This window comes from Anomalospiza imberbis, chromosome 18, assembly GCF_031753505.1.
Source record: "Anomalospiza imberbis isolate Cuckoo-Finch-1a 21T00152 chromosome 18, ASM3175350v1, whole genome shotgun sequence".
Classification (NCBI taxonomy): Eukaryota; Metazoa; Chordata; class Aves; order Passeriformes; family Viduidae; genus Anomalospiza; species Anomalospiza imberbis.
The window spans coordinates 12,849,254-12,867,829 of record NC_089698.1 but is presented as its reverse complement, the minus strand read 5'-3'; the positions used below and the strand labels follow the sequence as shown (position 1 = coordinate 12,867,829).

General features: G+C 64.2%; 3 protein-coding genes across 9 annotated transcripts; all 3 read left to right on the top strand.

Annotated features, from left to right (window-relative positions):
• The first annotated feature begins 149 nt into the window (after window positions 1–149).
• On the top strand, window positions 150–5,656 carry CASTOR1 (cytosolic arginine sensor for mTORC1 subunit 1). Of its 5 annotated transcripts, none has more exons than XM_068209201.1 (9): window positions 156–388; window positions 510–580; window positions 2,856–3,049; window positions 3,151–3,283; window positions 3,732–3,855; window positions 4,409–4,522; window positions 4,610–4,692; window positions 4,814–4,904; window positions 4,987–5,656. In XM_068209201.1, exons 1-9 carry the CDS (start codon window positions 186–188, stop codon window positions 5,279–5,281), a joined length of 1,308 nt encoding a protein of 435 aa, XP_068065302.1. In that variant the 5' UTR covers window positions 156–185; the 3' UTR covers window positions 5,282–5,656. The 5 variants fall into 5 exon arrangements, 3 of the variants coding, with proteins under 3 accessions (XP_068065302.1, XP_068065300.1, XP_068065301.1); XM_068209199.1 differs by having other exon boundaries at window positions 158–388; window positions 4,307–4,522; window positions 4,814–4,908; window positions 4,987–5,171; XM_068209200.1 differs by having other exon boundaries at window positions 163–388; window positions 4,814–4,908; window positions 4,987–5,171.
• A 2,503-nt stretch (window positions 5,657–8,159) lies between these two features.
• On the top strand, window positions 8,160–11,049 carry LOC137485008 (uncharacterized). Of its 3 annotated transcripts, none has more exons than XM_068209241.1 (3): window positions 8,160–8,518; window positions 9,215–9,351; window positions 9,466–11,049. In XM_068209241.1, the coding sequence occupies exons 1-3, from the start codon at window positions 8,482–8,484 to the stop codon at window positions 9,928–9,930; spliced, it is 639 nt and encodes a 212-aa protein (XP_068065342.1). In that variant the 5' UTR covers window positions 8,160–8,481; the 3' UTR covers window positions 9,931–11,049. The 3 variants fall into 3 exon arrangements, with proteins under 3 accessions (XP_068065342.1, XP_068065343.1, XP_068065341.1); XM_068209242.1 differs by lacking the exon at window positions 8,160–8,518 and having other exon boundaries at window positions 8,533–9,351; window positions 9,466–9,681; window positions 9,790–11,049; XM_068209240.1 differs by lacking the exon at window positions 8,160–8,518 and having other exon boundaries at window positions 8,533–9,351.
• Window positions 11,050–15,007: 3,958 nt separating this feature from the next.
• On the top strand, window positions 15,008–17,858 carry LIF (LIF interleukin 6 family cytokine). The gene is made up of 3 exons (XM_068209239.1): window positions 15,008–15,124; window positions 16,834–17,012; window positions 17,154–17,858. The coding sequence occupies exons 1-3, from the start codon at window positions 15,106–15,108 to the stop codon at window positions 17,589–17,591; spliced, it is 636 nt and encodes a 211-aa protein (XP_068065340.1). The 5' UTR covers window positions 15,008–15,105; the 3' UTR covers window positions 17,592–17,858.
• Window positions 17,859–18,576: the final 718 nt, after the last annotated feature.

The window sequence follows — 18,576 nt, the reverse complement described above, 5'->3', positions numbered from 1 at the left end:
GGCGGTGCCGGGGTTGTCCCGGGGCGGTGCCGGGTCGGGTCCCGAAGCGATGCGGGGCGGTCCCGGCACCAGACAGGCGGTCACGGGGCGGTCTCAGCGAGATGCGGAGCGTTCCCGGAGCGGTCCCTGGGCGATAAGGGCGGTCACAGGGCGTTGACGAACCGAGGCAGGGCGGTTCCGGGGCGATGCGGGGCGGTCCTGGGCCGGTCCCGGGGCGGTCCCGTGTCCGCCCTTATAGCGGCGGCGGCGGCGGTTCCCGGGGCGGCGCGGCCGCCATGGACCTGCACATCCTGGAGCACCGGGTGCGGGTGCTGAGCCTGGCCCGCCGCGGGCTCTGGCTCTACACCCACCCGCTGCTCAAGCTGCTCTTCCTGCCCCAGCGCTGCCGGTACCGGCTTTTCTCCCCCCACCACCCTCCTCCTCCTCCTCCTCCTCTTCTTTCCTCGACTCCCGGCCCCGGGAGACGGCGGCGGTTTTGAGGTCAGCAGCACCGATTTCTTCTGCTTCAGATGCAAGTTCTTCAGCCTGACGGAGACCCCCGAGGACTACACGGTCATGCTGGACGAGGAGGGCTTCAAAGGTACCGAGCGGTGGCCCCCTGGCCGGGCGGGCTGGCACCGCAGGCACGGGCTGTGCGCGTCCCCAGCCCGGCTCTACGCCTGGGCCGCGGGGAGCGAGTCCCGGCTTGTGCTCGGCTCCCTCGGAACGTGCCCATCCTGCCCCCTCGGCGCCTGCGCCAGGGATGTACCGGCTTGCCCGGCCGAGGCTCTCCCGGCGTGGCTGCCCTCGCTCCGACAGCCGCTCCCGGGCAGAGCTGCCACCCGGCTCGTGGCACCGGGCTGCGGTGCCAGCCCGAAGCCCGAGTGCTCCCGGCAGGGCGCAGGCCCCTCCCGGGATGCCTGCGGGCAGCGCTCCAGGCTCTGGCAGCGCTCCTGTCATCGTTCCCGTGTCCAGTTTCATCCCGTCCCTCCTCCCGGTGGGAGCCCACTGGAGCTTTGGCAGAGGAGGGCAGAGCACAGGCGCAGCCAGGCTGGCAGGGGTGAGCCCTGTCCGGCAGCAGGGTCCAGCTTTTGGGGTGTCCTGGGGAGGTTTGATCCCTTCCAAGCCAGTCCCTCTCCCAGGGAGGTGCCATTTGGTGATGTCCCCACCGCCGGTGCCCCGGCACGTGCCGCGCGTCACCCTCACCGCCAGCCCTGCCGGGGTACCGGCACAACGGGCTGAGCCAGAGGCTCCGGATCCCGGCCCGCCTTCCCACGCCCAAACCTTCCTGCCGAGGCCGCCGGAGCTGGGCGCAGCGGATCCTTGGCCGTGGCCCAAGGAACAAGGGTCAGCGCTCCGGCCACGGGCACTCAGGGCCAGGTGCCAGGCTCACCTCCTTGTGCTGTGGAACGGGACCGTGTCCCGGGCTCTCCCCGCTCCCGGAGCCAGAGCTGTTCCCCATGTATTGTCTTATTTTGGGGCCTGCAGACAAATATTCCTCAATCCCGAGGGGAGGGCGGGAAGTGCTGAACAATGGTCCTGCGAGCCTGCGGCCCCGCAGTGCCCTGTGAACCCCCTTTGGCTGGGGGCTGCCAGTGTCCCCCCGCTGCCGGGCTGGAAGGGGACCCCCAGCAGAGGAGAGCTGCACCCCCTCTTCCCTTGGGATCAGGATTAAGCCCTGGGGTGGGTGACATAGGGACAGCGAGGTCCCCTCGCATTCAGCCTCGCCCAGGGTGGTGTTGAAAAGCAATTAAACACTGAGCTCTGGGACAGGTCCCCATGTCCCCGAGTCCCTGTCCCGCCCCCCTGTTCCCAGCGCTGGGCCCTGGGCTGGAGCCGAGGCTGTCCTGGCGCTTCCTGCACAGGAACAGGCGCTGGGAACACCCGCCGGGGCCCTGGATCCGGCCCCGCTCCCGCCCTGCCCTGGGCCGGGTTTGGGAGCGGAGTACAGAGCCTGTCCCCTGATGGGGTCCCCCTCAGTGAGGGCTGGACCCTCCCCCCGTGCAACCTCCCCTCCACCGCTGGTGTGATGAGTCTGGGGTCTCAGCTGGGCTTGGGCACTGGGTGCCCACCGAAGGGCTGGGGCTTGTGTGACCTCCCATGGGAGCTGCTCCCACCTTTCCTGGATAGGAGGAGTGGACTGGAGACCCCCTGGGGGCCCTGGCGTCCTTTGCTGGGAAGGGGAGCCCAGAGAGGAGGGAGCAGCCTGACTGAGCCCTGGGTGCCCCAGCAGTGCCAGCCCCTCTCCTGGGCAGGAGGGTGAGAGCAGGGACGTGGGAGGCAGGAACAGCTGGCCTATGCCCACCCTGCCAACACCAGCAGATTTTTGGGAAGCAGCTGTGTCCCTCTGGCAGCCTGGGCTCTCTCCACCAGGCTGACACCAGGTGCTGGGACTCCCAGGACAGCGGGATGACCCTCCCCTTGTCCCCTCCAATGTCCTGTGTGCATCCCTGAACATCCCTGGTGGTGGGCACTGGGCTGGGGGCTCCTGGGGGACAGAGGATGAGCTGGGCAGACCCACGGCCCTGGTGGTGCTGGTTTTGGTGTGCAATGCCAACACCCCCATGCACCCAGCCTGGGGTGCTGGCACAGGGAGGAGAGACCCATCTTGGGGTTTGGGGGCCTGTAGCCTTGGCCCCCCTCATCCCTGTGGCCAAATCCCAGTGTGGAGCAGCTGAGCCCTGTCTGGTTCATTCCACCTGTGGATGGGGCTCATCTGCACCCCCAAACCTGGGCTGCAGGCCTGGGGCTGATCCTGCCTTGGGGATCACCCAGGGGACGGTGTGGCACGCAGTGCCTGAGCTGGCACTGGCTCTGTGTCCGGCTGTGCCGAGCCCTGTGGAGCCACCTGCCTCAGTGTCCCTTGTCCCTTGCAGAGCTGCCGCCCTCCGAGTTCATGCAGGTGGCAGATTCCACGTGGCTGGTGCTCAGCGTCGTCTCCAACGGGCGGGAGCCCCCCGGCTGCCAGGCCACCGGTGTCACCAAGATCGCGCGCTCGGTCATCGCGCCGCTGGCCGAGCACCACGTCTCGGTGCTGATGCTCTCCACATACCAGACCGACTTCATCCTGGTGAGGGACGGGCACGGTGGCACCTGGCTGGCTGTCCAAGGGCCCCTCTGTGCCCTGAGGAGGGGTGGCAGTGCAGGCCCTCATCCTGCGCCCCGGGGCAGGTGCGGGAGCGGGACCTGCCCGTGGTGATCCACACGCTGGCCGGGGAGTTCGACATCTACAAGGAGGAGAGTGGCGAGTGTGTCCCTGTCACCTGCGATGACGTGAGCAACGGCTTCCTCAAGCCCAAGCCACGTAAGTGACACTGGGCTCTGTGTCCCCTGGGGCCACCCAGTCCCACCCAGCTGCTCCAGTACAGCTGGTGGTACCCATATCCTTGAGGGACCTCCAGGGCCACCCTGTCCCCACTGAGATGATCCAGTTCCCACCAGTGGAACCCACATCTCTGGGGGACCCCTAAGGCCACCCTGTCCCCTGGCCACACTGTCCCAGAGCCATCCAGTCCCTGCCAAGATGCTGCTCCCATGGGTGGTTCCTACATCCTAGGGGACCCCCATGGTCACCGTGTCCCCGGCACCACACAAGTCCCTCCCACCCGTGGTACCCACATCCTTTGGGACCCCCGGGCCACCCCGCTGCTCCCTGCGAGACTTGGGGCTGTGGGCGCGGTGGCCACGGGGTGGCACTGCGGGACTGTCCCCGGGCTGTCCCCAGGCCTGACGCGCGGCCGTTCCCCTGCCAGCCGCCAGCCCCACGCTGCACCCGGTGCAGAGCCCCCAGACGCGCTTCTGTGTCCTGACGGTGGCCCCCGACACGCTGCCCGCCATCGCCACCATGCTCATCGACGTCCTCTTCTACTCCCACAGGTGAGTCCCGGGGATGGGGACATGGAGGTGGCCTCTTGCCCGGTGCCACCTGAACTGCGGTGACATTGGTCCCATCCATTGGTCCCAGCGGGTTTTCAGACTCTGGATGTGTTTTCCAAACTGGTTTTGTCTTCCCGGGAGCTGCACTGTGAGGGGTGGGAACCCCGAGGTGACTCAAGGGACAGAGCCACCATTGGGGTGGAGTGTCCCAGGGGGGAAACTGTAAAGCGGGAGGGGCTGGTTTTGGGAAAGGCAGTGGGATTGGTGCTGGGGGAAGGGAATTCTCCTTGTGGGTTCTCCCGTGTTCCCTGGGATGGGGTCCCTTCTGGTGGCATCCTCCTGCTCCAGAGTGACTGTGACCTTTTGAGAATGCCCCTAAACCTGGTGTCACCTGTGAGCTGCAGACCCTGTGGGGACCACCACCTCCTATCCCCTGTCCCCCACCCTGCAGCACCCCAGCATGTTGCTCAGACACCCAGTGCCACCACCACGCCCTTCTCCTCCCCATTTTGAGGGTCGTGACCCCTCCGTGTGTCCCCTTCCCCCTCGGCAGCCCCCCGTGGGATGCAGCCACCGGCAGCCAGGACCTCGACTCCATCACCTTCTTCTCCTTCTCCCTCATCGAGGGCTACATCTCCATCGTGATGGATGCCGAGACCCAGAAGCGGTAGGTGCCATCCCGGGGCTGTCTGTCCCTCTGTCCCTGGGCCTGGGGGCTCAGGGAGGGGGTGACACTTGTCTTCATCCCCCTCAGCTTCCCCAGTGACCTCCTGCTGACCAGCTCGACGGGGGAGCTGTGGCGGATGGTGCGCATCGGGGGGCAGCCCCTCGGCTTCGGTGAGTGTGGCCGTGGTGGCCATGTCCCCTCTTGTGCCACTGCCACCCAGAGGGTGCTCTGGGGCACTGCTGTCCCTGCGTGTCCCCATGGTAGCGACCTGAGGCCCCCTTTGTCCCCCAGACGAGTGTGGCATCGTGGCGCAGATCGCGGAGCCGCTGGCGGCCGCTGACATCTCGGCCTATTACATCAGCACCTTCAACTTCGATCACGCCTTGGTGAGCCCTGCCCCTCCCCGGGGACCCCTGCCGGCCCCGGGGTGTCCCCCGAGGCTGACACCCCGTGTCCCCCGGCAGGTCCCCGAGGAGGGCATTGCTGAGGTCATCCAGCTGCTGCAGCAGCGGCAGGAGAGCGGCAGATAGCGGCCGGCCGTCCTCACGCTGGCTGTCCCAGCGTGGTGTCTCCCCTCCTCCCCACCCCTGTTCATTAATTGTTCATTTTAATGATCCCCCAGCACAGGGCACAGCATCGCTCCCTCTGTGCTGGGGATGTGGTGGCTCTGGGGACGTGGTGGCCTTGTGGCAGTGGGTGCTGGCCCACAGGAGAGGAGCCGGTCCCTGGGTGCCATCCTCTCCCTCCAGCCCAGCCTGAGCGGGGTGGGTGGCCCAGGGAGAGTGGGTGTGTCCAGGTAGAGGGGACAGGGGGGACATGCCGAAGAGCAGTGATGTGCCACCGTGGTGCTATAGGGGACAGCCTGGGGCTGATGGGATGTGTCCCCTTGGGAAGGGGGCAGTGGCCATGATGCTCAGGGACACCCCTGGACCAGCCCCATGGGCAGGAGAGCATTCCTGGAGCTGGGGTTACCCCTGGCACCCCAAAAATCTCCAAGGGGGCAGTGGGGGGGCTCAGGTTCAACGCCAGCCCTGGCTGTCACCTGTCATAGAGGGGTGACGGTGACACCCAGCCCCTCACAAGTTGTATTTTCACATAGTTTTTGATAAGTCAATAAAATTCTTACTATTTTTATTTCTGTGTAGCCCAGAGAGGTTGCCCAGAGCTGGTTCCTGTGTTGGTGGTAGGGGCTGGGATGGGACAGGGGGACAGAGTTCTGCTGTGAGGTGACTGGGACATGGCCACTTTCTCTGCTCTGTATTTTGGGTGAAAAAATGGGTTAAAGCTGCATCCCCAGAAAATCACCAGCCCTAGGGAAATCCAGGCACACATTTATGCCCTCCTGCTGCCCCACGCCAGGCCAGACTGGGGGGAAACTGAGGCAGGAGCTTGACCCCAGGCCTGGGGATGTCCTTGTCACACTGCCACTGTGTCCCCACATCCTCTTCCCTTGCTGGCAGCACGGCATCCTGTGGCAAAGTGGAGTACACGGGGTGGGAGCTGTGCCCTCCTGGGGGTGCTGCAGCCAGAGGGTGCCCCCAGGGGGGCCTGGGCCTCAGCCAGACCCAGCACGAGCCTGGTGGGGAGCTCTGCTCCCATCCTGTCCCCAGAATCCGTCCCCTGCTCTCCCACGTTCCGAGCACGACTGTGCCCCGGTCCTGGCACATCTTGCTCACGTCAGCCCCACGCTCTTGCAGCCACCAGCTTCCTGCCAGCTCTCCGGGCACTCTGTTTCCTGTCTCGCTCCCTTCTCCGAGTCATGGGACACCGGTGACGCGCTCCCGGCGATGAAGAAATTGCCGCCAGCCCATGCGGTCACCGGCGCTATTTTTGTCCCTGTTGGGTATTGCACAGTCCTGGCCACACACTTGCCATGGGGTGGCCACCACCATGGTGGCCAGGCCCAGGGGGTGACAGTGCCATATGGAGGGGCCAGGGCCCCCTGTGGCCATGGAAAAGCTGAGGGTGGGAGCCCTGATCACCTTCACGGCAGGGTGTGGAGGGAGGGATGGATGGATGGATGGATGATGGATGGATGGATCATGGATGGATGGATCATGGATGGATGATGGGTGGATGGATGATGGATGGATGATGGATGGATGGATGATGGATGGATGGATCATGGATGGATGGATCATGGATGGATGATGGATGGATGGATGGATCATGGATGGATGATGGATGGATGGATCATGGATGGATGATGGATGGATGGATCATGGATGGATGATGGGTGGATGGATGATGGATGGATGATGGATGGATGATGGATGGATACATGGATGGATGATGGATGGATGGATGATGGATGATGGATGGATGGATGATGGATGTATGGATCATGGATGGATGATGGATGGATGGATGGATGGATGATGGATACATGGATGGATGGATGATGGATGATGGATGGATACATGGATGGATGGATGATGGATGGATGGGTGGATGGATGGATGATGGATACATGGATGGATGGATGGATGATGGATGCATGATGGATGATGGATACATGGATGGATGGATGGATGATGGATGCATGATGGATGATGGATACATGGATGGATGGATGGATGGATGGATGGATGGATGGATGGATGGATGAGTGGACAGCTGGTGAACAGCCTGTCCAGGCTGAGGGATGGACAAACTTCTGTGGAATGAGCAAGATCTTCTCCTCGTTCCTCCACCTCTCCAGGACTGTCCTGGGCACAGCCCTGCCCACCCCAGTCCCACAGAACCCACCCCAGCCGCCGCCTCTGCCAGGGAGGTTCTGGGGAGGAGGAAGAGGAAGAGTCATCAGAGGCAGCTGGTGGAGGAAGCAGACCGTGCAGGTCGTGGTGTGGCGCGGCCAGGGCAGGGAAATTTTGGGAGAAGAAATCACTTCTAAAAGTGAGTCACCGCTGCATCCTTCCTCCCTCCTGGAAGGAGCTGTTAATTTCTGGGCTGTCCCCCTGCGGCACCATGGAACTCTCCAAATATGTAAATTCGGTGAGGGTCACCAAAATCAACGGGATTGCGACACACCTCTACACGCTGATGGGAGACTTTCACTGTAAGGAGCAGGAAAACCCCTGTCGGTGCCGGGCTCCGCCTGCCAGGAAGGGGAGCCCAGGGGACAAAGCGGACTGTCCTGGCTGCTGCTGGCTGTGCCGAGGCCGTAGCAGCCCCAGGGCGGTGCCGGTGGGGCCGTGCCGAGCCCCAGGGCTCTCCCAAGGCAGCGTTGCACAAGGGGCAGCGCTGCCTTGGGCAACACCCGGCGCCCTCGGTGCTCCCGTGGGTGTTGCCGGGCAGAGGGGCTAAGCCTGGTGTCCCCCACTTGGTTCAGCACCCAAATTTGTCGCCCAGGTGAGCAGGCGGACGGAGCATCCGCCGGAGCATCAGGCAGTGCTGGGATGCCCTGCACTTCCCGCACCTCCACCTCCCTCCTTGCCAGGGTAGATTTTTGCCTCCCACAGCCGGATTTGGGATGCGAAACACCCAGTGGTGGCACAAGGGTGACATCCCTGTCCCCGCTGCCAGCCGCCACTGCCCTCTTTTGCATTGGGGTTTCGGGGCAGCCGGCGCTGGTTTCAGTTCAACCTGTCGGATGCTGAGCGGTGAGACCAGCCTGAATCCAAAAGTCTCTTTCCCAAGAAGCCGGGGCGTCCTGCCGGATCCGGGGTGAGCGGTGGGAGCGCAGCCTCCCCGGCCGGACCCGCCAGGACTCCCTCGAGGAACTGACTCGAAGAACATCCCCATCCACCGTCCGGCCCCGCTTCCTCCCGCCGCTGCTCTCACTCACCCTGCTCATTGGCCCCCGGGACACGGCTTCACTTCTCTCGCTGCCTTCCGCTGGGTCCTTCGCTGGCGGGGGTGACTCGGGTGCGCTTTACAAGCCGCGCTTCCCCCTCGCCGAGCGCTTAAGGAAGTGACTTGCGCGCCCGGCAGCCCCGGGCGGACACCCTGCCCCGGCCATGCGGTGCGACGGGCGGCCCTGGGCAGTGCTGGCAGGTACGTGCGTGCCCGTGTGCCGTGTCCCCGTGTCCCCTCTCGCTCGCCCCGGCCGGGAGCCGCGGAGGGAGCGCGGCCGCGGGGCCCCCATGGCTGTTGAGTCAGCGGTGCCGGGGCAGATGGCACCGAGGCTGTGCCACGGCAGGGTCGCCTCCCTCGGGCGCTGGCGGGGTCAGGGACAGTCCCTGCTGTGGCACATGGGGAGCACTGGGAGTGGGCAGCCTGGGAGAGAGGCGATGCTGGGAGCGGTAGACAGGAGGGGACAGTGTGAGGATCAATGGCAGAATGTCAGAGGTCAGCTTGCCCAAAGGGACGGGGGCTGTGTGTCAGCCCAGTGCCATATCCAAAGTCCTGTGGGTGACAGCGGGACCGGGACAGCACCTGACCAGAACTGGAGAGCGGGACTGGATCCAGGAGTGTCGCTGCTGTCCCCTCCTTTGCGGTGGCCCGCGCTGGCAGGGGGAGCCGCTGGAGCGGCTGCTGTGCTTTTGGTCGGCACATCCCGACTGCTCCACAGCACCTCCAGCACCCTCATCCTCCTCCCCGCCGGGGGCCCAGCAGGTTTTTGGCGCAGGGGCTGGGTCTGTGGTGCAGGCAGCATTCCTGGCGCGGGGGTGGTGACCCTGTGAGAGAGGGCTGTGTCCCTGCACCCAGCGATGGCCCAGGGGTCCCTGACTCCCTCCTCTTCCTCCCCAGCTGTCGCCAAAGGGCTCCTCATCCTCTGGGCAGTGCCGGGCCAGGGGGGCAGGTCCCCGCTGGCCCCCACCGTGCAGCAGACGCAGGCGCTGGTGAGGCTCATGGCCGAGGACGCGCAGGAGCTCTTCACCTTCTACGTGAGTCCCCTTCCCCAGGGCGAGGGGTCACACCTGTCCCCTCCACAGGGCAGCTGGGGGGCGGTCCCCGTGCTGCTTCCACATCCCTGATCTTCCTCTCCAATCTCTGGGCAGGAGAAGGAGCAGCACCTGGACATCCACAACATCTGCCGCACCCACAATGCCCCCGAGTGGCTGCAGAGGCCGGCCAAGGGGCCCTGGGGGCTGCGGAGGCTGCGGAGGCCCATGATCCACATGGAGCAGGCGCTGCAGGACATCATCCGCCACCAGCGCGACCTCCACCACCCCGAGGCCGAAATCCTTCGCCGCTTGAGCAGGACCCACCGGAAGGTGCGAGCGCTCCTCAGCAACCTGGCGGGGCTCTTCCCGGCCCCCGCCCTCCGCCCCGGCCGCCAGCCCCTCCCCAGCCCCGCGGCATCCCTCGGCATCTTCCGACAGAAGCTGCAGGGGTGCCAGACCCTCTGGAGCTACGCCCGCTTCATGGCCGAGCGCAGCGCCGAGCTGGACGCCGGGAGCCGCCGGACGCGCCGGGAGAAGGGGAGATCGTCCCGGGGCTCACGGCTGCCCGCACGCCCCTAGGGCAGCGCCGCCGGCAGCGGAGCTCCCGTCTGCATCTCCTTCATCTCCATCTCCTTCATCTCCATCTCCATCCCGTGACGCCATCCCAACCCCATTCCCAGGACAGAGATGCATGCGATGGCCGGGATGCCCCACGGAGCCTCTCTCACCTCACCCGAGCGAGGGCTCGGATGCACTGACAGCATCTCCCACCGCTTCGGCTCCTCGTGGGGACCCCGCTGTCCCCGAGCCACCACTGAGCTGCAGGACAGCCCTGGTTGGCTCTCCCACATCCTGCCCCGCTCCCCCATCCAGGTGGCCCCAGTGGAGACGGGTATCCCCCGGCTGCCCAGCTGTTCCCTGTCCCCGAGCCCTGCCGGATTTTCCAGCGATTCAATGGGTCGGGTGACACAGCCTGACTCAGAGCTGCTCATCCCCAGCACCCGCCACAGGGCCCACGGACAGCGCCCGCCACTGCCACCGGCGACTGTCACCGGTGCTGTCACCCCCTGCCTGCCCGCCGCCAGCTCTGCTCCCAGGGAGAAGCTGCGAGTGGAGTCCTGTGTCCCTGCACAGGCTGCGTCCCTCTGTGCTTGGTGTCCCCAAGCTCAGTGTCCCTTTGCACGTCCCTGTGCTCTCAGTGTCCCGTGTGCTCGCTGTCCCTGTGCTCTCAGTGTCCCCAAGCTCACTCCTGCACACTGGGTGTTGCCATAATCCCAGCATCCCTGTCCCCTCCGTGTCCCCCCCGAGCCTCCCCGGCCGTGCCATCACAGCCCTGACCGTGCCCAGCAGGGACTCGGCTCTGGGCACTGCACTGTGACAGTGGGTGACAGCCCCCACTGCCCCCCCCCTAATTTATACATTAGTATTTGTGTGTTTATTGTATTTATTGATTGTTAGGGTTAATTTAACTCCTGCAGCTTGCAGAAGTATTTAAGGACATTTCTAATATATAAATATCTATTTTTATTTTATTTTTTGTATGGTGTTAAACTATGAACATCACAAGGGTTTATTTATGTATATTGATATTTTTGGTACACATAGAAGGGCAGTGCCCCTGCCCATGTGGCACTTCTTTATTTTTGTACAATGGCAGAAGGAAATAAAGTGCTGACCTTGGCCTATGGGCCACCGAGACGTCGTGTCCCTGTGTCCCTTTGTCCCTGTGTCTGTCCTGGTGGCTGTGGGCAGGGAGAGGCTGTATTCTGGTGGCCAGGCTGTGCCTGATGTCCTTGCCAGGGCACATGGGATGTGACGTGAGGTGGTGTGGGGCATGTGGGACAACATGGTGTGACACATGGCATGGCACAAGCTGGGATGTGGCCCGTGGCATGGCACAGGGAGTGGCACTTCATAGTGTGGCCCATGGCACGGGACACAACGTGGCACACAATGGGATGTGGCACAAGACATGGCACACGACACAGTGTGGCACAGGGCATGTGACATGACAGGCTGTGGTGTGCCACCACAGGGCCTGGCACTGCCAGGAATGTGCCATGCCATGGTATGGCACAGGCCACACCACACCTTTTGCCACAGGTCACGGCCCTGTCTGGGCCATCACCACGGCCACGCTGAGTGCAGTGTCCTGCAGTCTGGCCAGGGCCACCATGGGGACTGAGCCACCCGCTGCCACCGGTCCCTCTGAGTCAAAAATCCTAAGACCTGGTCATGTGTCCCCGTGGAGTCACTCGTTCCCGTGGGTGCCGTGTGCCCGGCCGGAGCGCCCGGCTCTGCTGCCGGCACTGCTGCCTGACTCAGTCCTGGCAGCGCCACCGGGACGGCCGCCACGGCCAGCTGGGGATACTCGTGGTGGGACAATGTCACCATGAAGCAGCCCGGGCCGGCTGTGGGTGACCGTGGAAGCGACCGTGACCGTGCCACCACCAAGCCGCCCACCCAGCTCTGGAGAGGGCTGCGGAGGGGAGGGTGCAGGTACGTGACCCCCCGGGAGAGCTGGGTGACCCCACACACGGGGTGACACCAGCTGAGTGTCACTGAAGGGGTGGTGGCTTCTCTGGTGTCCCCAGGGGGACACCCAAGGGGCCCCAGTGCCCATTTGTGAGAAAAGCCTATGGGTGACACCCGTGGGGTGACACCCGTGGGATGACACTGCTGGGGTGGCACTGGCGGGTTAACACCAGTGGGGTGGAAGGAGCGGGGTGGCATCAGTGAGGTGACATCAGCGGGCACAGGAGCAGGGGTGAGGCAGCCCTGGCAGGGACCCATCGTGAGTCGGAGGGGAATTCGGTGCCCTGCGTTATTCAGCTCTGGACTTCCCCGGGCCAGGAGCCCCTGCCTCGCTCAGCCCCTGCTCAGCGCCCCGGGAGGGCTCCCCGGACACCCCCGATCCCAGCACAGCCCCATCCCCACGCCTGGGGTGCACCCAGGGCTTTTGGTGACCCTGGAGTCTGGATGTCCCTGGAATCTGGGTGTCCCCCTGCACAGGCACGCCGCGGGATGGCGACCTGGAGGGGAGCCAGAGGGGGATAAGGCTGGGGCATGGGGGGCAGTTATGGGGTGGGGCAGTAATGGGGCAGCTGGGGCAGTTCTGACAGGGGCTGGGGCGGGGGGGACAATGATGGGATGGGGAAGGGCAGGAGGGGACAGCTGCTGGCTGGGGAGAGAAGAGGTCTGGGGTGGGGAAGGGGCAGGAGGCAGCTCCGGAGCAGGGATGGGATGGGTCAGTTCTGAGTTGGGCTGGGGCGGCGAGGGCAATTTTGGGATGGGGAGAGGCCGGTTCTGGGCTGGGGCAGCAGGGGGCAGCACGGGGACAGGGATGGGGACAGGGATGGGGACAGGGATGAGCCGGCATGGGACAGGGGTGAGGAGGCGGGCAGCATAGGGACAGGGAAGAGGGAACAGCAGGGGGACAGGGACGCGGCGGAGAGGCATCATGGGGCAGGAAGGGGACAGGGACGGGGTGGGGTGTCTGCGATGGAGCTGAGGACAGCGATGGGCAGGGATGCTCAGAGGGGACCACTCGGAGGGGCACAGAGGAGCAGCAGCACGGCAGCGGTGGCCTTGGAACACCCTGGGCTTGTCCTCTTGTCCCTGGGCAGGTCGGCGGTGGGGATGGAGGGGGCAGTGGGGACACTGGGGACACTGAGGACAGTGGGGACAGCTGCCCCCCGACCAACCTGCCCCGGCTCCTCCTGGGACCCCAAACCCCACAGGTCCCCGACCCTGAGTCTCTCCTGACAGGGCTGGCTCCCCCCCGCCCCGCTTCCCGCTCCTTCCTTGGGACACGCTGGGACCCCCGCCCCTGTCACTGTCTCCTCACGCTCCTGCAGCCCCATTCCTGCTGCCCATCTCCACCGGGCACCGGCACAGGGTCCGAGCGGGGATATTCCTGCTACCGAAGGGACTGGGGAAGGGGATATTCCTTGGCATCAACTCCCGCCCTGGTACCTCCCAGCCTGGCATCTCCCATCTCCCATTCCGCCATCTCCCTATCCAACCAGTCTGGAGCAGGAATTCGTTTTCCCACCGCAGCATCCCCCCCTGCAGAGGTCCAGCGTCTCCCCGCGGGTTTGTCTTTTCTCCTAGACAAAACCCATCCTTTAATCCTAACGCTTTTGCCCGAGGGGCTGAGCTGCAGGTGGGGACACCAGTGCCACCTTGATGATCCCACCATGATCAGGGGTCCCACACCCCTCGGGGGACGCCAAAGCCCAGCTCAGCTCCAGCCTAGACTCAGTTGCTCCTGGGAAATCCAAGAAAAGGGCAAATCCAAGTCAACCCTTGCATACAACCCTCCCCACCCCGAGGACGTTCCCTATGCTAATTATTAAGTGCTATTAATTCCTCAGCTAATTAAGTGCGTTAGGCCATCAGACGACCATCAATATGTGATGTGATGCTCCCCATATCCCAAAAAGACTGGGATGAGGCTGCAGGGTGGGAGATGAAGCTCATCGTCCCCGCCCTCCACAGTCCCCAGCTCATCGCTGGTGTCCCACTAGGACCAGACTGGGCTAAACTGGGCTGAGGCATCAATGCCACCGGCAGACCAGGCTGCTCCTTGCATGGGGAAACTGAGGCACGCAGCAGCTATGGCCCGACCTTGCCAGCACAGAGGGGTCTTCGTGTCCCCCCCACCGTGCCCCCCACCAAAGGGAGGACAGGCAGGGTCGTGGTGGCTCTTGTGTCATCATTCCTGGACTGTCACCGCCGGTTCACCTGCCGGGGCACAAACTTGCTAAACCTGATTAAAGCTTCAGTTCGGCCCCGATGAGAAAAAAACACAGAGAAGGACAAAAAAAAAATCCATTTAACCTGTTTTTCACCCAAATCGGGCAGCGAACAGCCCTGCAGTGTTCTGATCCCAGGGATCCCCAGGAGACGGTGACCCAGCGCCCTCCTGTCTGCTCCAGCACCCTCTGCCCGCTCCAGGCAGGGGACAGCCCCGCCGAGGGAAGGGTTAACCCTGGGGGGGCCGGTCCGGCCTCTCCCGCTGGGTGGGTTTGTCCTTTTTCCTGCAGAAAACCCACCCTTTACTGATAATATTTTTGCCCAAAGGGATGAGCCAGCGGCGGGCTGGGGGACACCGCTGCCACCGCGGCCATCCCACCGTGACCGAGAGTGCGGCACCCCACCGGCACCGAGAGTGCGGAGTGGGACCGCTTCCTCGTGCCTTCCATCCCTCCAAAACCCCAAGCAAACCCCAAACCAGACTTTTTTACCTCCTTCATTTTATTGCCTGCCCTGGCAGCCAGCGGGGAAGCCTCGGCCCGAGGAGGGGGACCCGGGGGTGTAAGTGCTTGCGGCTCCTGAGTCACAGCACCGCGCGTTCGCCGCCGTGCCTCGACACCCCCGAACCCCACGTGCGGCCGCGCAGCTCTCTTGGGGGGGCTTCAATTCATCCTTCCCAGCCCACCCACTTCCCCGAGCCCGCGCGTGAAACAAAAGACGACACTAAATTGCGTGTGACATCAACTTTTTAGAAATTTATTTCTAAGAAACATTCACGATTTCCAAACGCTTCGACTTCCTGATTTTCAGTCTCAATAGAACTAACGATAGCGAGTGATTCTCCCCCCCACCCCCCCTCCTCCCCTCTTACAACACAGGCTGGCTGCCGGACCGGTATATAAACCCCGAGAAGTCCCCCAGTATGAACATGAATTTCTGAAAACTTCCTCTACCAACACCAATCCCTATTAAGTCGCTCCCGGGACGCGGCTCACAATGAAGTTCGTGCCGGCAGGTAAAAAAAAAAAAAAAAATCGACTTTGGGGATACTATTTCCCCTTCTCCCCCTCCCCCTTCTTTCCTCCCCCTCCCCTCCTTTTGCCGGTGATGCTCGGGTGCAGGCGGGTCCCGGCTGGATGCCGCCGCTGGAGCCGGAGCGAGGGCTCCCGCCGCGCTGCGTCCCCCCCGGGATGAGCATCTCTGGGAATTGGCAGCGGGAGCGGAGCGCGGCGCTGGCGCGGTGCAGCCAACATCTGGACACTTATATAACTGGAAATGCTTCCAAGGAAAAAAAAAAAATCTCAAGGAGGGGGGGATTTTTTTTTTCTTTTTTGTACTTTTAAATACTTTTTCCCCCCTCCTGCTTTTCCTCCTCCTGGGTCTCCCGATGCCTCAAGCCGCTGCCGTGCCGGGAGCGGCGGAAGGATGGGGAGGCTGCCAAGTGCAGGAAGGGGGTTGAAGGGAGCAGCCCCCACCCCAGAAGCCGTTCTGGGGGTCCCACGGGGCAGCACGCAGCGGGGACTCCCCACCCACCCAGATGCCTGGCACACGTGGGGCAGAGCCTCTCCCTGCCCAGCTGCGAGTGGGGGGACACAGCGAGAGGGGCTCGTGAGGGCTCGGGAATCTGCATCCCGTGTGGAACACCCAGGGCCGCGGGGGCGCGGGGGGCAGGGTCTCCCCGTCCGGTGCGGGAGGGGAGCGGCGGGTCAGGGATTGGAACACTCCCAGGTAAGTCCTCTCCCACCTGGGCACGGGAAATAAATCGAGGCTTGGATTACCCGGCACCGGCGGCACGTCCGAGGCGCTGACAAGTGCGGGCGACTTCGGCGCTCGTCACGGCCCGGGGACTTCGCCTGGCAGCACCCCCGCGGCGGGGCACGGGACCCCCACCCTGACGGGACCCTGATGGTGGCATCCAGGTCACCCAGCGGCGGGGACACCCTGGCCACCCTCCCCGAGGTCGCCCAGAGCAGTGGCGGGCTCCAGAGGCAGTTGGCCTCTCCGAGCAGGGATGGATCCCGGTTTGGGGGAGTCCCAGTGGATTGGGGCTTGCAGAACCCCGCTCTCAGGAGGGGACGCAGGGGTGACCCAGCTGCCGGAGGCTCAAGGGTCCCCTTGTTCCGCGTCCAGGGATTTCCTGGCTGGAGTCTCTGGCAGCTGCATCGTCTCTCCCCAGGGCTCCTCGGCGCTGTGCCCATTTCTCAGATGGGGAAACTGAGGCAGGCGGTGGGGCCGGGGGCGGGAGGAAGGAGGGAGGGTACGCCGAGAGCAGGTTTCCTTGCGGGAGCCCCGCTGAGTCAGAAGGGCCGGGGTGGGGCCTTGCTCCCGAAGCGCCCGGACCAGGATAACGGAGGAAAAAGCGTCTTCCACGGTTGATTAAACACGACAGGTCGCCACCGGGCCGCTTGCGAAATGTGGGAATGCTGCGGGGGCCCCCGCCGGGAAGGGAGGCGGGGGAGCGCCTGCCGGGGGGCAGGTGAGGGGCACGGCAGCGGGATGGGAGCCGCGGCACGGCCGGGACGGTGGAGGAGGGGGTCTGGGGATTCCAGCTGAGCTGGACGCACACCCAAGCGGGATGAGTCCTCGCTCCAGCTGGACACCCTCCCTTCGGGTGCCTGGAACTGGGGTCATCCTGGGCGGATGCCCTGCTTCAGCAGCAACGTGATAGGCCACCACCGCCTCGTGCCGGTCCCCACCGTGACAGCAGCCTCTCTCCCCACACAGGCGTCGTGCCCTTCGTGGCCCTGCTCCTGCTGCAGCGGCGGCCCGTGGCCGGCCGGGCGCTGCTGGTGACCGGCTCCGGCTGCCCCAGCCACGGCTTGTGCCGCTCCAACGTGCAGGAGCAGACCCGCAGGCAGGTGGCCGTGCTCAACGCCACCGCCCAGGAACTCTTCAGCCTCTACGTAAGTGGCGCTTGGGGACGGTCGGGGATCACGGCGGGGGTTGAGCCACAAGTGCATGAAGGGGGAGGGCTGGGGACACCGTGGGGACGATGGCAAGGGGGGACACAGGGGACATGGGGTGATGCTCGCCTCTCCTCCCAGCTGAAGTGCCAGGGAGAACCGTTCAGCAGCGAGAGTGACAAGCTCTGCAACCCCGCCGGCATCTTCTTCCCCGCTTTCCGCGTCAACCGGACGAGCGAGAGGAAGGAGGTGATGGTGGCCATGTACAAGCTCTTCGCCTTCCTCAACGCCTCGCTGGGCAACATCACGCGCGACCAGGAGGAGCTCAACCCCATGGCCAAAGAGCTCCTCGAGCGGCTCCACAACACCACCAAGACCACCCGAGGCCTCATCTCCAACCTCACCTGCCTCCTCTGCAAGAACTACAACATCTTCCAGGTGGACGTCAGGTACGGGGACAGCTCCAAGGGCAAGAGCGCCTTCAAGAAGAAGCAGCAGGGCTGCCAGGTGCTCAGGAAGTACGTGCAGGTCATCGGCCAGGCGGCACGTGTCCTCCTACCTCATCTCAGCCCCTCATGAGCGCCCGCCCCGGCTACGCTGCCTCTCTGCTGCTGGCCGGCCCTCACAGCTGCCTCCCAAATTCTCGCCTTCCTATTTATTACCCAGACCCTGCGCCGGCCCCATCCGCCCTCCGCTAATTTATTGCCCCTTGAGGGGCTGAACGTGTCAGCCTGGAGTGTCCCGGGCAGAGCAGAGCCAGCATCCAGCAGGACGAGGCAGCGCATCTCTGAGGAGCATGGGCTGGTCCCAGGATGTGCCTCAGCCATCCCCGGGCTCCCATGGGGTGCGGGGAGCTGTGGGGGCTGGAGGCAGGGCCGGACTCTGTCCCCCACAGACGGTGTCGTCACGGAGAGCAAGCGGACAGATGCCTCTGAGCACCATCTGAAAGCTGTCACTTCCCTGGAAAAAGGATTATGAGGAAAGACACTGGGATGCAGTGGCTGGCAGGGATGTGGGGACGTGGGGACATGCTCCCCCTGCACATTTTAAGGCTGGGCTCCCCTGCAAGGAGCCAAACTGAGGGTACTGGTGGCTGAGCTGGCTGGGACTGGGTCCCACCGTCTGGGACAAGGCCACCTGTGTGGGACAGTCACCCCACTGTGGAGCATCATCCCCCCGCGCGGGCACGGCGGGGCACAGAATGTCCTCTCCTTTGGAAAAGTGCTTTTCCCATTGGAAGGGCTCTGAATGTACTAACGGCCAAGAGCTGGGCTTCGCACGGCTGCATGCAGCCATGGCGTGGGGACGTGGGATACGGGGACATGGGACACAGGGACACGGGGACATAGGGATGTGGGACATGGGGACATGGGACACAGGGACATGGGGACATAGGGATGTGGGACATGGGGACATGGGACACAGGGACATGGGGACATAGGGATGTGGGACATGGGGACGTGGGGATGTGGGGACACGGGGACGGGCCCCAGGCCGGTGGCAGGTGGCGCTGGCTCGCTCCTGGCACCAGAGCGGGCTGTGAGGGTTATTTATTGCCTCCGTG